Source organism: Schistocerca americana, chromosome 2 (assembly GCF_021461395.2).
Source record: "Schistocerca americana isolate TAMUIC-IGC-003095 chromosome 2, iqSchAmer2.1, whole genome shotgun sequence".
In the NCBI taxonomy this organism is placed as follows: Eukaryota; Metazoa; Arthropoda; class Insecta; order Orthoptera; family Acrididae; genus Schistocerca; species Schistocerca americana.
In genome coordinates, this window is record NC_060120.1 from 914,413,736 (window position 1) to 914,430,744 (window position 17,009).

At 39.8% G+C, this 17,009-nt stretch overlaps 1 protein-coding gene across 1 annotated transcript in view; it reads left to right on the forward strand.

Annotated features, from left to right (window-relative positions):
- Positions 1-17,009, forward strand: part of LOC124594537 (probable G-protein coupled receptor CG31760) — a 1,575,154-nt gene that overhangs the window by 1,532,349 nt on the left and 25,796 nt on the right. The window contains exons 12-13 of the mRNA XM_047132910.1: positions 14,798-15,012; positions 15,356-15,494. Of these exons, the coding sequence (XP_046988866.1) occupies positions 14,798-15,012; positions 15,356-15,494 (354 nt within the window). The remainder of the gene's footprint in view (positions 1-14,797; positions 15,013-15,355; positions 15,495-17,009) is intronic.

A 17,009-nucleotide genomic window follows, 5' to 3' on the forward strand; every position in this document is an offset into this window, starting at 1 on the left:
TAGTATGAAAATAAAATATCCGCTGTGCGATCTTTCAGTCGTTTCTAAGAATTGCTGTTTTGATCACTAGGCATTGAAGGTACGTCGATCGACTCAGAAGAGACTAAATTCGAATTTTTCTAGACGTTTAGCGACTGGAAGCATCAGAGTGAAAAATCGTGTTGTCACGTAACGTAAACAATCGTGGATCGTAGTATATTTCGGATAGTGTCACATGACAAGGAACAAAATACTAAGTGTCTGTCCCGCCAGTACAGAAGTAACCAAGACTGGAGATGGTACCTGCAAAATAAAATATATCACTGCTGATGTGGGTCACCAGAATGTTACAAGTCATTTAGGCTTGACATAAACAGGAAAAAAATGCAAGCTATTGACATCGCCATCATAATTCAATTCTGTACAATATACGACAAAATAAGAAAACATCTATCTGCGAATCCATCACGTAACAAGAAAGATGTATGTAACATTAATCAATATCATAATTTAGGTGCAGATCTCACGAGACATGAATAAAGAGTTACCAATGTATAAAAATGAGTTATAGCGACCAACACTAGCTGAAAACCCAGTGCGTCACACGTATAGCTGTACAAGCCACCAGTGGTCTTTTTCTGGGGTAATTCTGGGGGACGCGTACCCCTAAACTTCCCTGTCCGTAAAGTAACATCCTTACGATGTTGGAGAACGTAAAAGTTAGCCAACGATTTATCTCACGGACTACATCGGATTTATTTCATATTCTCATGTTGGTAATTTGCAATATGAACGATGGCAATCAGTCTGTGATGGGAAAAGCGATACATTTAGCTGTTTCGAAGCAGCAGCAGCCGTTCTCGATAGTCGAATCGTTGGCAGCCAGTGAGAGTCTATTTTCTTGTTCTAGCCGATACATGGGAGTCGGAATACTTGGTTATTCACTTACTGTTCCCTTCTTGTAGGTTGTATGCTTGACTGTATGGCCAATCGCGTGTCCTGCTTTTGTTGCAAGTTAGCTTAGTGGTCAAGGTAAGATAGGCAGCAAAACAATAAAGTGTTTTACTTGGTCTCCTGCATCTAACAAACTAAAACTTGCCGATTATTCTTGTGCCAGTGAAGAGTCAGGAATTTCAGTGTTGTCCGTGGATGATAAAAGAGTTATCAGAGCAAGTCTTGAAGTACAGTCACGATACATCACACTGTATTCTGCCAAAATGAAGATAAGAAGTCAGCTGTTGGTGTACTAATAAAGGAGACTAAACAGTGATCTTCACTATTGTAAAGCTCTCAAAGTCGAAATTACACTGGAGAGGGGAACAACAAGCAGACGTCTTGAGCTCAGCAGATTTTATCATTGTCTGAAACCAGCGGGTGGAGCGTCTTCTGCAGACGGAGGACATTGCTATCTTTGTGTGTGCGGGAACGTTGGACTCATCGACTTGGCCTGAAAATCCTGGACTAACACATGGTGAAACAAGCATAAAACCTTACGTAGTCATTTTGGCTTTCTAGGGAGAGTGATACACAGAGCGCTTCGAGATTATTTGATGGAGAAAAAAATGCCAGCATCCGTCCTCCCTCTTCTGAGTGCGGTGAAATGTGTTCGCATGTCTATTAGTGAATGCGAACATGGGTTTTCACAAATAAATCTCATTATCAGACCACAAATAGCTTGGTTCCTTCTTTCTGATGTTCGTTAAACTGGTTGGTCCTCCGCTTAAGTTATTTCAACCTATGGGTTACGTACGCTCTTGGTTTATGAATGGCATACATCTTGCTGCTGATACCAGGAGTGATATAAGAACGCGTGAAGACAACAACAGCCATGAACTGTTGTCAAAATCTTCCTCAGGGAGCAGGTCAGACCTCAAAATAAAAATGGTTATCGGTGATTTAATAATTTAAATTGATGGGGTTGTATGGGTTCACTTTCTTTAATTACTGGTCATGGTTTATGTTCTCCTGGTTTGGAAACTGGTATAAAGCTATGTAATGCCAATTACAATGTAGTTTTATAATTAAATAATAGAAAAATTCGGAGTAAAAAACCATGGAGAAGAAATTAAAACTTTGAGGTTCGCCGATGACATTGTAATTCTGTCAGAGACAGCCCAGGACCTGGAAGAGCAGCTGAATGGAGTGGACAGTGTCTTGAAAGGAGGATATAAGATGAACATCAACAAAAGAAAAACGAGGATAATGGAATGTAGTCGAATTAAATCGAGTGATGCTGAGGGTATTAGATTAGGAAATGAAACGCTTAAAGTAGTAAATGAGTTTTGCTATTTGGGGAGCAAAATAACTGAAGTTGGTCAGAGTAAAGGAGATAGAAAATGTAGACTGACTATGGCAAGGAAAGCGTTTCTGACGAAGAGAAATTTGTTAACATCGAGTATAGATTTAAGTGTCAGGAAGTCATTGCTGAAAGTATTTGTATGGAGTGTAGCCACGTATGGAAGTGAAACGTGGACGATAAATAGTTTAGACAAAAAGAGAACAGAGGCTTTCGAAATGTGGTGCAACAGAAGAATGCAGAAGATTAGATGGGTAGATCACATAACTAATGAGGAGGTATTGAATAGAATTGGGGAGAAGAGAAATTTGTTGCACAATTTGACTAGAAGAAGGGATCGGTTGGTAGGATGTTCTGAGGCATCAAGGAATCACCAATTTAGTATTGGAGGGCAGCGCGGAGGGTAAAAATCGTAGAGGGAGACCAAGAGATGATTACACTAAACAGATTCAGAAGGATTTAGGTTGCAGTAGGTACTGGGAGATGAAGAAGCTTGCACAGGATAGAGTAGCATGGAGAGCTGCATCAAACCAGTCTCTGGACGTAAGACCACAACAGCAACAACAATTAAATAATCAATCAGGTACATCGAAAACTTCAGTAATTGTGGCTACGTTATGTCTAATCTGAGAGTACCCCAAAACATTCTTTTTAGAAAAGGAGCACTCTAAACCACGAGAGGTAAACAGCCTAAGGGATTCACTACAGAGAAAAGAAGACTTTAGTGTCATTAATAATAACAGTGCTCAAGTAGAAATGCTGAAAAACTATAGCAGTGTCTGCATTTGCATCGATGGAACCTATAGTGGTGATTTTGAATTTAAGACCTCGGCTTTAAGCGATATAAAGGTATATTCAATGAGAAACAGAGTTATTACATGTAAAAACATTTCAGATGATGTGATTTATTCATATTAGTCGATAGCTCCACGATACACCAATAAATGGTAGCTCTATCTCTAATTTCAGATTCTGAGTAATGTCACTTTGTCACGATGTGCACATGTATGGTGAACAGTGATAAGAGCCAAAAATGTGGCTAGCTGCTGTATTGGCCGTCACGAAAATGGACACATGAAGGTCATCTCACTTTCTTACAGTATACTAACTTCAAATGTTAGTGAAAATAAAAAAAAAGAATTATACATCCCTAGTTTTAGTCTGTAAGTGAAAAAATATTATCTTCCAAAAATTCTTGCCACTTTTTACGAAAAAAACTAACTGTAGAAGAACTTCTCAAGAAAAATAACTTTTCAGTTCAACATGTGGAAAAAAAACACTAGCGTATTTAGACTGGAAAACATATATGAACATTTTCAGATTTTATAGATGCACTTGATACATATTTTATTGTGAAAACATAGAAACATTACGAGATAAAAAATAAAATAGCGTAAGAGGTGTGAAACTGTAACGCTTGTTAACGAAAAATGTTGGCGCTGATGAATTTGCGTTCTGTTGGACCTCCTAAAAACTTCCAGGGAGATAGTTGTTCAGAAATTTGTAGAATTAATGTTGGCAACGTCTGAAACATCATTACTGTTGGCAGTGTGTCGCCTATGAACGCAAGTTTTTTCAGGAGAGACTTCGTGCGCGGCAGCGCGCAAGTACTTACTTGTATGGAGCCGCCAGCGTTTCTGATCCGATTGCTCGCCTAATAGGACCGGGAATATTCCCTGCCTCCCGAAAACATTTTGTTTGCAACTCTTACACACCCGTCATCACTGCGAGTATCACCCAAAACGTTGAAATACACTGCACAAAAGGACATGTAGACACTTTCAGGCCATTATTTTCGTTAAGCCGAGCAAAATATATTTAATCGTATGGCTTAGTGAAACTGAAGTTTTGTCTGTCTTTACTACAAAACTATTGTCCGCGGCAAGCAATAAGTGCATTTTACACAAAAACTTCACTGTTGCTGCTGAAATATCTCTGCATAGAACTGAAAATTTTCGTCCATCACCACACTGTCTTCATCACACTTCCTGATTTGGGAACCGGGTGAGCTGAGAAGACGAAAAACAGAGCTCACTGAGCCACAATAACTAATTTTTTTCATGACGCCACCCTATATTTTTCTAGCCGTCGGATACTCTTCTCTCTCCTAGTAATCAAGTACAGTTCTACGCACTAACTATGCTTTAAAATCGTTAAATTCTGTAGTTTTTCATTTTCGTTTACATGTCTTTCTTGAAAAATAAGACCACGAGCTTGCATTTGGAGATTCTGCTGATGGTTACTGCACTCTTAATACGGATTACAGCAAGCTTTTGCTGTCCGTTATAAATCCGAGCAAAATTTACGTTGTTCCCGGCTTATTCACCGATGGACAGATCGTGAAAAAAGTGAAGTATGTTCAGTACGACAATTTTAATTTGTTGTCGTCTGTCTGTCGCCCTTTACGAACACCGACAGGTGTAGGCCCTTGCTCCTGCTTTACTCTCACTACAAAACACATATTGATCTTTCTCTAAAAGAGTAAAATCACTCGTGAACACACGATATCGCATGGAAACACTGAACGTACAGATAGTGCTGACCTCCATCCTTGCTGCAATATGTATGAGGCAACAAAGTCGTGAAGCGAACAAATCACAACGCTTCGCGCTTGACATTGGCACGCAGCGGCTATGATGTTGACCTGTCTGCTTTGGTGAGGGCTACAATAGTCCACAGTAGTAGTAGTAGAATAATGTGCGGTTTCCGTGACAGGAAAATGCTTTTCAGGGACGATTTGGACAAATCCAAGGATAAAGAGGATAACCACGTCTCAGATATAGATCCTAAATACACTACTGACCATTAAAATTGCTACACCACAAAGATGACGTGTTACAGACGCGAAATTTAACCAACAGGAAGAAGATGCTGTGATATGCAAATGATTAGCTTTTCAGAACATTCACACAATGTTGGCGCCGGTGGTGACACCTACAACGTGCTGGCATGAGGAAAGTTTCCAACCGATTACTCATACACAAACAGCAGTTGACCGGCGTTGCCTGGTGAAACGTTGTTGTGATGCCTCGTGTAAGGAGGAGAAATGCCTACCATCACGTTTTCGACTTTGATAAAGGTCGGATTGTAGCCTATCGCGATTGCGGTTTATCGTATGGCGCATTGCTGCTCGCGTTGGTCGAGATCCAATGACTGTTAGCAGAATATGGAAGAGGTGGGTTCAGGAGGGTAATACGGAACGCCCTGCAGATCACAACGGCCTCATATCAGTAGCAGGCGAGATGACAGGCGTCTTATCCCCATGGCTGTAACGGATCGTGAAGCCACGTCTCGATCCCTGAGTCAACAGATGAGGACGTTTGCAAGAAAACAACCATCTGCACGAACAGTTCCATGCAGCAGCATGGACTATCAGCTCGGAGACCATGGCTGCAGTTACCCTTGACGCTGCATCACAGACAGGAGCGCCTGAGATGGTGTACTCAACGACGAACCTGGGTGCACGAATGGCAAGACGTCATTTGTTCAGATGAATCCAGGTTCTGTTTACAGCATCATGATGGTCGCATACGTGTTTGGCGACACCATGGTGAACGCACATTGGAAGCGTGTGTTCGTCATCGCCATACTGGTGTATCGCCCGGCGTGATGGTATGGGGTGCCATTGGTTACACGTCTCGGTCACCTCTTATTCGCATTGACGGGACTCTGAACAGTGGACGTTACATTTCAGATGTGTTACAACCCGTGGCTCTACCCTTCATTCAATCCCTGCGAAACCCTACATTTCAGCAGGATAATGCACGACGGCATGTTGCAGGTCCTGTACGGGCCTTTTTGGATACAGAAAATGTTCGACTGCTGCCCTGGTTAGCACATTCTACAGATCTCTCACCAACTGAAAACGTCTGGTCAATGGTGGCCGAGCAAATGGCTCGTCACAATACGCCAGTCACTACTCTTGATGAACTGTGGGATCGTGTTGAAGATGCATGGACAGCTGTACCTGTACACGCCATCCAAGCTCTGTTTGACTCAATGCCCAGGTGTATCAAGGCTGTTATTGTGGCCAGAGGTGGTTGTTCTGGGTACTGATTTCTCAGGATCTATGCACCCAAACTGCGTGAAAATGTAATCACACGTCAGTTCTAGTGCATTTCTTCTTGGTGTAGCAATTTTAATGGCCAGTAGTGTATGTTCCTGAATGCAAATGCGCTGCAAAAGTCGTTGCTTATCTGGTAAATATGCATAACTCCTTAAGGAAGTAAACAATATTTTGTATCTGAATTTACAGGACACTGTGATGGCAGAAATGTTTAGGGTCATTCTTCATAGCATACAGGGGTTGGACTAAAATATGCAACACCCTGAGAAATGCATTCTTGAACATACGGTAAATGCAGATGCTAGCCAAGCCAACAGATTCCGGTGTTGTATTTGTCCACGACGGCACCTGTGCAATGCCCTGTTAACGTTCCAGGTGGCAGTCGTGGCCAGAATAGTGTTCTGTGTAAGAGTGCAATATATTGGAGCCAATAAGTGAATTCGAACATGGGCACATAGTTGGTGCTCGTATGGTTGATGCGTCGTTAACTAACGGAGATGAAGTGTCTGGTATTTCAAGACGGACCTTATCGAAGATTTATGCCGCATACAGAGAAAGCATAAACCATCCGCTAATTCACAACACGGATGGAAGAGTGTGCTGAGTGATTGTTCCGGACGGTCATTGAAGAAGCTGTAACGGATATGAGAGAGAGAGACGAAGTGAGCTGCATAAGCAGGGAATTGTAGGAAAAGCTGGACTTCCAGAACGACTCATCAAAATAATGGCTCTGAGCACTATGGTACTTAACTTCTGAGGTCATCAGTCCCCTAGAACTTAGAACTACTTAAACCTAACTAACCTAAGGACATCTCACACACATCCATGCCCGAGGTAGGATTCGAACATGCGACAGTAGCGGTCTCGCGGTTCCAGACGGTAGCGCCTAGAACCGCACGGCCACTCCGGCTTGCCGAACGACTCATCAGTGATGGAATCGCCCGTAACAGGAAAACGTGATGCCAAAACTATTAAACCTAGACTATGGAGCAATGAAAGAAGATTTTGGGGTCAGATGAGTTTTGTATTACCTTTTCCAACTTCTGGCTGAGTTTACGTTCCAAGAACGAAACGTGATAGGGGTTCGGTAGTGATTTGGGCAGGCGTATCGTCGTGCCGCCAAGAATTAAATGACGATTTTGGCTGATCAGGTCCATCCCATGGTACAGTGTTTGTTCCTCAGTAGTGATGCCGTGATCCAAGACGACAGGGCCTCCATTGACACAGCTCGCATCATGGGCGTACCCAGCGAGGGGCAGGGGGGGGGGGGGGGGGTCTGCAGCTGCCCCCCCCCCCTAGAAGATATTCGCAGTTTTTCACTAGTTTACTGTTTTATTTAAAAAGAAATACTGCATGTATTCTCGGATTGTACAAGTGCATTCTTGTATTTAAAATGATGTTTATTAAAAGAAGTTTTTCACTGGTTTACTGTTTTATTTAATAAGAAGTGGTGTATGTTGTCTCGAGTCCTTGTTTCCTGAGACTAGTATGACCTGCCCCCCCCCCCCCCCCCCCTCCAGTTCAGATCCTGCGTACGCCCTTGGCTCGCGTAATTCAGGTCTAGTTTTGTGAGTATGAATCATCACGCATCCCCTCGTCACCACAGTCACCAAATCTCAATATTATTGAGTCTTTCTGGTCTACTTTGGAGAGTAGGTGCATGTACACTATCCGCCTTCATCATTGTTACCTGAACTCGCCATTGTTTTGTAGGAAGAATGGTACAAGGTTGAAAACAAGCAGAACCTGTATTTATCCACTGCGAAACGACAGGAAGCGGTTTTAACTGCCAGAGGGTTTCCTACACCGTATTAGGCATGGTAGTGCATTGTCTTTGTGGTGCTTCTATGGTTTTGTCGAAACCCCTATGGATTGATTGTCGAGGTTGTTATAGTTCATTATTTCAAAACATGGTAATGGGAATCTTGGTATCATAAACTGAAACAATTCGAACCGTTTAAATTTTTATTTTTGAGAGGTTTCACACAATGTTTCGTTAACTCACCGCGCAAGTAAACATTGCTCAGTCAACGGTAACTCATGTTAAATGCACTCAGTTTGCAAGTAAACAATGGAAAGTAGTTCTGTCCTCTGACGTACTGTCTTCTTAAGAATAAAATTCAGAGCAGACTGTACGATTTTAAAAATGTGCCATTACTCCAGAAATATTTGAAAACTACTTACATGAATTAAAAAATCATAACGGATGTACTTGAAATATTTTATTTATGAGATTGTATTGAATCTTTACTGTACAGTTTTTCAGACAACCATCTTATCACATATCATTGTTTACAGAGAGGTCTTCAATTCATTTCGACTCTCGTTCTTGATGCCACGAGAAAAATATTTTCCTTGTGGTCTCCTTATTCCGCACATATCAAATCAAAGGTGACATCATTGTCTTTTGATGAAATAAAGGCTGTAATAGGTAAATACAGCGTCAGATGTGAATATCAGATTTAGCTGATTCATTTTGCAATGCTTGGTTTTCACAGATGGAATAACCAGTGAAAAGACTACATGGTTCATGGCACACTCACAAGGTAGTCTTTCTACCCTGCCGACCAAACAAAAAAGTACGAGCCTTCATAATGCAAATTCTTTGTAAGGATTTTCGTCATTGGCGTCATGGTAATTGAAAAGCTCACACCAGAAATCGACAGAATTGTTAATGTTATCCCATTACTCGATGGTCAGTTTTTGTCATTGTAATTCAGTTCTGGCGACTGTATCATTATCCAACTGAGAGCTTTCTAAGAGATGAATTAAGGGTTCTTTTGTCACTACAAGCGCCTTTGAAATTGCGAGAAGAGGTAATTTCCTCAAGACTTCAATTTTATCACGCAATCTTTTCTGTAACTGTTTAACGACTGAACAAACAAATTTCCCACATCTTAATCTAATTTTTTCTTCTTCTTCGGTTATTTTATTTCTAATTTCAGATTTTTTTTTCGAACGAGTATCCAAGATACGGCTTTGAATCTAGCTGATTTTCGACTTGGAATCTAGCTGATTTTCGATACATTGGCAAGATATTTTCTTAAACGGGGTAGGTAGGAATGGCAACTTGCACAAGAAAAGCTTGAACGAGAACTATCAAGTCCTCTAGTAAGTTGCATGGGTCCACACCATTTGACTCGAATTCCTTGTCGACTCTCTGAGGACATGAAAGGATATGTCACAAAAATAGCAAAATATACTAAATTAAGTTCGTCACTGAACACCGTAAAGAGTGTTTCAGCTATGTAACATTTTTCGCTGAATCTAACGATTTCAAGAGTTTTTAAATAGAGCCATTTATCAATTATTCCTCATACCGCAGGTTCAGTAGATAACCATCTCCTGTCACAAGCTTGGGGGATTTTCAGTGGATCCTCCCCACCATTTAGGACTGGGAAAATCTGGCGGTAAAAGAGCTGTCGTGAAGAATATCAAGAAAACCAGTCGTAGCTTTCCCTAATCGAGAAGTCCAGTTTTCCTGGAAGACATTCTACAGTTGCTGCAGACGTTACCAACAGAATGGAATGACAGAAGCTTTTATAAGTACGGTATCAGATGTGGAACCTCCAATTTAGGTACTTCATGCACTCCATTATTAATACCAACCAACACACTAGCATTATCTGTCCCTATTCTTTTGTAAGTATCGAATGTGGAGCCTCCATTTTAAGTAACTTACTTCTTACACTCCATTATTAATACCAACCATCACACTAGCATCATCTGTTCCTATTCCCTGCAATTTCTTTAAACGTAGGTTAACTTCTTTCAACGCTACTTTAGCAGCTGATACAGTAGGCTCAGCATTCCATTTTTCAAGCTCGGCTAGTGTAAGAAGTGTCTTTTGAGATTTTTTGCTGCAGTAAAATGAAGCTATTGCTACAACTTTAATGACACTAATATCAGTTTATTCGTCAATTAAAATACTGTACATAGCCTCAACATCAATTTTCAGATCTTTCGCAAAATAGAGCCCAAGAACATTCTTGATAACAACACTGCACTTCGTACGATGTTACTTAATCCAGTTTGTAATAACAATATCTTTGAACCCCTATGTGACTCTTCAGTTTCGTTACATCCTACGGAATCCTCCACGACTTTGAAAATAATTTTTGCCCCTCTTAGGAGGAAAAGAAAGAAACTGCAGATTTATGTTTTTATCTTTCTATGTGATTTTCTGCACCAGCTAACCGAGCTCTTATAGTACAGCGGCACACTTTACGGAATGCCAATGCACAAATTTCGGATTTCTTAACCACTCACCTAAACTTTTGGGTGTATTGGGGTTTAACTTTACCCATTTCAACAAAACTATAATCAATCGCTCTGACTAGCACAGGCGCGCCTACTACTGACATGCAGCACTCGCGAAGTTGCATTTGGCTCAACTGCTCGGTCCTCGGCAATGGAAATGTAATAATTGTAATTGAAATATTGTATCGCATCGTGCATTATTCAAATCACTGTTTCAAACTTTTAAAATACTTAAACATTTTGTTCTAGAAATTTGAATGTTACGCTTATACCTTTAAATAATACAAAATAAAGTATAATAGTTTCGTACTTAACGTACCGTATTCTTAAACTCGTTAGTTACTTTGTTGAGTAGCAGTAGCAATTACGCTTGTGTTTTTTAAAAGATTTTATTGTTTAAGCAGTTACAGGAAAGCAAATTTTCTATAACCTATTAAGAGCAAGTTGAAGATATTGAAATTCAACACTAATCTTTGGAAATGAACAAAATAATTTTTTCGAAGAATATACTAAAAAGACTAGAATTCAACCAGACAATATTTGAAAAAAGACTAAATTTCCCACTAACAACCAGATCTAAAATTTGTCAACCAGATGGTCTTTAGCAAGGCAAACAATCAAATTGGCGACACTGCTCTCCTTAGGTCCTACATTGTTGCGAACATAATCTATACTTTCAAAACACTATATTATGCCTTTTCTACCACTTAATCGACTTGGATGTAGAAAGGCTGACCTGAATCCGTGTTGTGAGGAGCTAAGTATATCATTAGAGTTAAAATATTGCGTTATCGTTTTATGCATGCAGCATACTATCATTTTTCATGTGACTGGTGTAAGTGATAAAGATTGATAGTTATACAGAGATGATACATCACCTTTCTTATGTGTTGGTTGGATACAAGTAGTGTATTGGCAAAAGTTCTTGAAAAGTACTTTGATTTAAACTTTTATTACTTGTTTTAGTCTTTGGGATTAGAATTTATTTTCTTATATATTTAATAATTTAATTTGAGAGGCCGTAGTATCCTCTGCTCCAGAATTATGGAGCTCAGCTACTGATTCATTGTCCACCTTCTCCATTGCGTGAGTCCAGCGATAGCCGTCATTTAGCTTATTGTTCATCAGTGCAGTAGTTCTTCTGCCTTACTGACGTTCTCCGTGACATTTTCATATGAGTGAGGACTGACAAAATATACAGTTAGAATGTCAGGTGGAATTAATATTCGTATTTTACATATACAGTGCACCATACATGGTAGAACGTTGGGTTGAATTGTGATTCGTATTTTACTTAGCTGTGGAGTGTATAATTTTTTTTCGATTCTGTTGTTTAGTTCAGTAAATCAGAGTGGATGGTTTCATCTAGCTTTTAGGACAACATGCTACATAATTTGGAGTTAACAGGTATAAAAACTTTTTGGTCGGTTCTTTAGCCCCTGAAAACCGGTAATTAATTTATCCCTTTTGTTCCATATTTAACACACTTCTCTTTATATGTACTTTAAAGTGCAAGCTAATTTCAGAAAAGTGTTATTACGTGATAGCGAAATCTCTAATGACTATTTTCATACATATTACATACACATATCACATAGCAGAGAGATAAGGGATTGGGAGTGTACATTTCCTATCCTAAGTGAAACTGTGCATATCCCTGCAGTAGGTGTATCTCAGAATAAGAGAGTGAATCCTTTGCAAAGTTTCAGAGTATGTGCAAGAACCAAGCAGAACCTCCTCCCTTTAATCCTCCACATATGCATTACTACATGAACTATCATTAATTAGTCATTAATTAGCCCGATGATGCAATCACCTACTGAATGAACCATCTTGGACTAAGGCAATAGTCTAGTTCCATTTAAATACTGTACGATTCCACACCAATATACACAGCGCTCGTTCCATATGGGACTCTTGTGTATGCCCATAGTGTTCTATGAACCCACTTCTACACCATGGGATGAGAAAAGAAAAAAAACTGGTACTGTTTACGTTTTTAATGTGTTATTACCATACAATAACTAGGCCTAACTTTCTTCTTCCTGAAAAATGCTTTTCACGTTTTCTGTAGTGATTGGTAACTCATATACGTGATGATTTTGCTAAATGGGGACAAACTGTAAGGAATGGTGCGTGGGAGGATAAGGAACAAAAAATATGAAATGGGCACATGGGTAGTAATGCATTCCAATGGAGGTACATCCACCTGAAATTGGAGGTAAAAGATCTTACATAGTGACCTCAGCATCAGTACCAGGCAGGTGGCCCACTAGCAAGGGAGTAAGCCAGATGACTGTGTGGAAACTCAGCAGTGATGGTTTGTCATTAGTTGGTCACACAGGCTACTGCAGTGCTGCGATTTCTTTCATCTACCATATTCACAGATGAGGCTATCATTACAAGAAGTGAGATCATCAACCTTCCCAACATCCACCTGTGGGCTATGGAGAATCTACATGTTGTGGAAGCAGCAAACCACAAGTATTGGTTCAGCTTCATCATGTGGGTAGGAATTATTGGGGACAATGTTGTGAGACCTGTCATCCTTCCACAGTGCCTCACAAGCTAGACATATCTGTGCTTCCTGCAGGTGACCTGGCCTCCCCTACTGAAAGACATGGGTTTGGTGGTCCAAAGAACAATATGATTACCACATGATGGTGCTCCAGCTCACTGCCCTCTTGAGAGTGGATCTAATACACTATACAGACAGAATATTTTTACTTGCATGACATGTTCTGTTGTGAGCTTTCAGTCAATGAAATCTAAAGTGTGAAAGATCTTCGCCTTCAAGTGGGTGTACCCCCTTGGAATGCATTTCCGGGCATGTGTTCCTGTGATGTTTTTTGTTCCTTCTCCTCTCAAGTAGCATTTCCTGCAATATATTCCCATTTAACAAAATCATACTGTATACAGCTGAAACAATTGCTTAAATTGATACAAAACTCTCTTAAGCATATCTCTTTCACTTCCATTTAATCCCAGGTCAGAACAAGAAGTTCAGGCACACTATGCAGATCATTGTGGACCTCTTATTGCTGAAAATGACAATGTGTTCTGGTCTGTAGGCAAAAATGTGATCAGCTGTACAACAACCAAGGTTCACTGCAAAAATGGCATTTATGCTCACTAACTGTTTATGTCAAAAAGTCCGGTAATGATCTGTCACTTTATCAGCTTCAGTTCATGCTTTCGATCATGTGTTGTGGTTGAATACAATGTGTATCTTTCACGTACACTATGATTGTGAGGGAATCCCGAAATTGGCTTTTGTAAGCCAATTTCCCAATACCACTCTCATGTAAATGTTATACTGTTTTCGAAATGTGCTTGGCTTGTCAGGTTTACACTTGATTTTAACATGCTAGCTAATCTGGATTGGATGACTTTTTGTTAAGTCAAAGAGAAATCAAAATAGTGGCCTAACCAGGAAATTACCCGCCCTAATATTGAAATGATGAGAAACAAGGATTATGATTACTAAATCAGAAAACAGTAGAGCTTATTTCCAGAAGTCATATATGAGAAACAACACATGATACAAAAACCAATGTATGACTGAGCTAACAAAATTATGCACCAGCATCAGTTACTTGAATCTGATTTTCATTTTCTGGGAGATGTTTTGTCTGTACTGCTTGTTAAAGTAATGTTTGAAACTTTTTACAGATGTTGTCATCCTAGATTTCACTTTTGAGGCTAATGTATCTATCCACAGTGTGAAGAATCTCCGAAATCAACCAACCATCAAAGTGTTTAGAATATTTAGTGTTGCGCAATGTATTCTGTGTTAATATTTCTCTTCTTTATTGTGAAAATATTGTTTAATGATTATATTTAATTTGTCAAAACAGAAGAGGTTAAGATAACCACTCACCATGCAACACATACAAACATGCACAGAAAAGGAGCATGGTAGCACAGCTTGTAAACTTGCACTAGCATTGAGAACATGTAGCAGACTGTGCACTAGCACATCTCATCTCCCACCTCTCTCTCTCTCTCTCTCTCTCTCTCTCTCTCTCTCTCTCTCTCTCTCTCCCCCCCCCCCTCTCTCTCTCCCCTCCCCCCCCCCCTCTCTCTCTCTCTCTCTCTCTCTCTGTGTGTGTGTGTGTGTGTGTGTGTGTGTGTGTGTGTGTGTGTGTTTCCAGTATCAAATATCATGTTTTAATATGAGTTTCATCGTGTTTTAGGGTATCGCTAACATACAGGGTAAAGTCAGCACATAAGGTGAAGCTGACAGACAAACAATTGCTCCAGTGGATGTTTCCCATTCTGCTAGTTATGCTCATCTACTTGGGAACATGGACTCTGAGTGCTCCACCTACAGCAGAAGAAATACATGATAGCATAGGCCTTAGGTTTAAGCAATGCTCCTACAACTGGTGGGATCACAGTCTAGCTATAGGTAGGTTCTAAAATAATAAATAATGTTTGCAATAAGTCTGTTATAAGTTCTTTCATAACTAGTGGATCCAGTCTCCATACCAAAAACTATGAATACTCTAGATGATAATGAAAACTACAGATATAAACTGTGAATGTTCATATGGGGAAAAAAAATCGTTTTTTTTTTTTTTTTTTTTTTTTTTTTCATACAGATACAGCATTTATTCACCAGCTATTCATGATTATCACAAACAATTCATTGATTTGAACATAACTAAGAACTGTCATATGATTATTTGATTTTAGTTTCCATGTGCAAAATAAAATTTTTATGTTTAAGGCACTATTGTTGTTTCAAACAGGTGAAGTACTTTTCCTGGCATGGGGTATAAGAGTCTGCTATAATGTTCGCAATGCGGAATCACTGTACAATGAGGCCCGACTCATCAGCTATGCCATTTACAATATTGCAATTGTGAACATTACTATGATTGCATTCCAGTAAGTATGTGAGAAATTGTAATAGAACAAACTAAATAAGAAATAAGTAAAAACTAAATTGCCTCATAATATAGTAAAGAAAATAATAAATTCTTTGTTAAACAATGCTATGATGGCAGACAACCATTCCTAGTACAAAGTAACAGACATACAACCTTGTGTGTGTTCACACACACACACACACACACACACACACACACACACACACACACAGTAATTAAATTTGCAAACACTTCTCACACTGTGGCAGTAGGTGAGGGGGGGGGGGGGGGGAAGGAAAAAAGAGAGAATGAAGAGTGTGGGGTATGTATGTTTTTTGTATCAATTCTTCTTTGATTGTTGTTGGAGAAATCACCATTTACTTTCTGATGATGTGGCAGCACAGTGCTCAATATTTTAAATTGTACAGTGAATTAACTGTCTGCTCTTGTAGTAGTTTTTGGGTTTTAGCCATACATGTTGATACCTTCCCTTTTCTGGACTGATGTAGCTCAGATATACAAATTTGATAATTAGTGCATAGAATATATATGACATAGGTAAATGTGCTTGTTCAAAATGGAGAGCTATTAAAAGTAAAGAGTTATGTATATCTGATGAGGAACTAGCAATTTTTAAGTCAGTCTCATCCAAACAGCCAATTAAAAATCCTGTGCTAAGCGCAACTCTTGTTTCTTTTGGTAACGGTATTCTGGTAGTGAACTCCAGGAAGCTGAATGACTGCCATTGTAAATCACCTAGATGGTCATTGGAAGGCATACTAGTGCTGTGCTTGCATAACAAGCATGCCATCCATCTCGCCACATGAATATGCTGGCCAATATTGTTTCTCATGGCCTGTATAAATACTGTTACCCAGCGAATGGAAATGTGTGCTGGACCACTTCCGTACTTGCACCTGATATTATCAGTTACTATCAGCACTGTACAATGGACTATTTGGTAATAACCTCACTTGGCACTTGGTTCTTCTCTACAGTCATGTTTGGATTGACTCTCTCTTTGTTCCTGGCCTGTTGATATCATTGTGGTGAAGGTTCTCGCTTTGTATGTTGTTGTTGCATAGATTGCTTTGGGCTTGTCCTAGTTGTGTCATGTCTGCCATTGGTCAGTTTTGTCAAACTTGACTACAGCTTGGTATCATTTGCTCTTCTGCAGGCTGCACTTTCACCTTGCCATTTCCATTTCTCTCCTAGTTTCTGACACTTGCATTGATATTCACTTATTGTGGGTATAGCATTTGCAATGAGGAAAACGAGACTGGAATAGAAGGGAGAACCGATAGAGGTACTCAGGGTACGCTCTGCCACACACCGTCAGGTGGCTTGCAGAGTGTGGATGTAGATGTAGATGTAGAAGTCGCTTCAACTTGAAGCAGATGAATTCCAAGCCTCTGCCTCATGAAATATGTGGTTTGTGGTTCAAGTTCTGCTCTGGCACACAAGTTTCAACTGCACTTAACATTGTAATATTTCCAAATTTCATTTAATGTGATTGTGCAATCTTCCCTTCCAA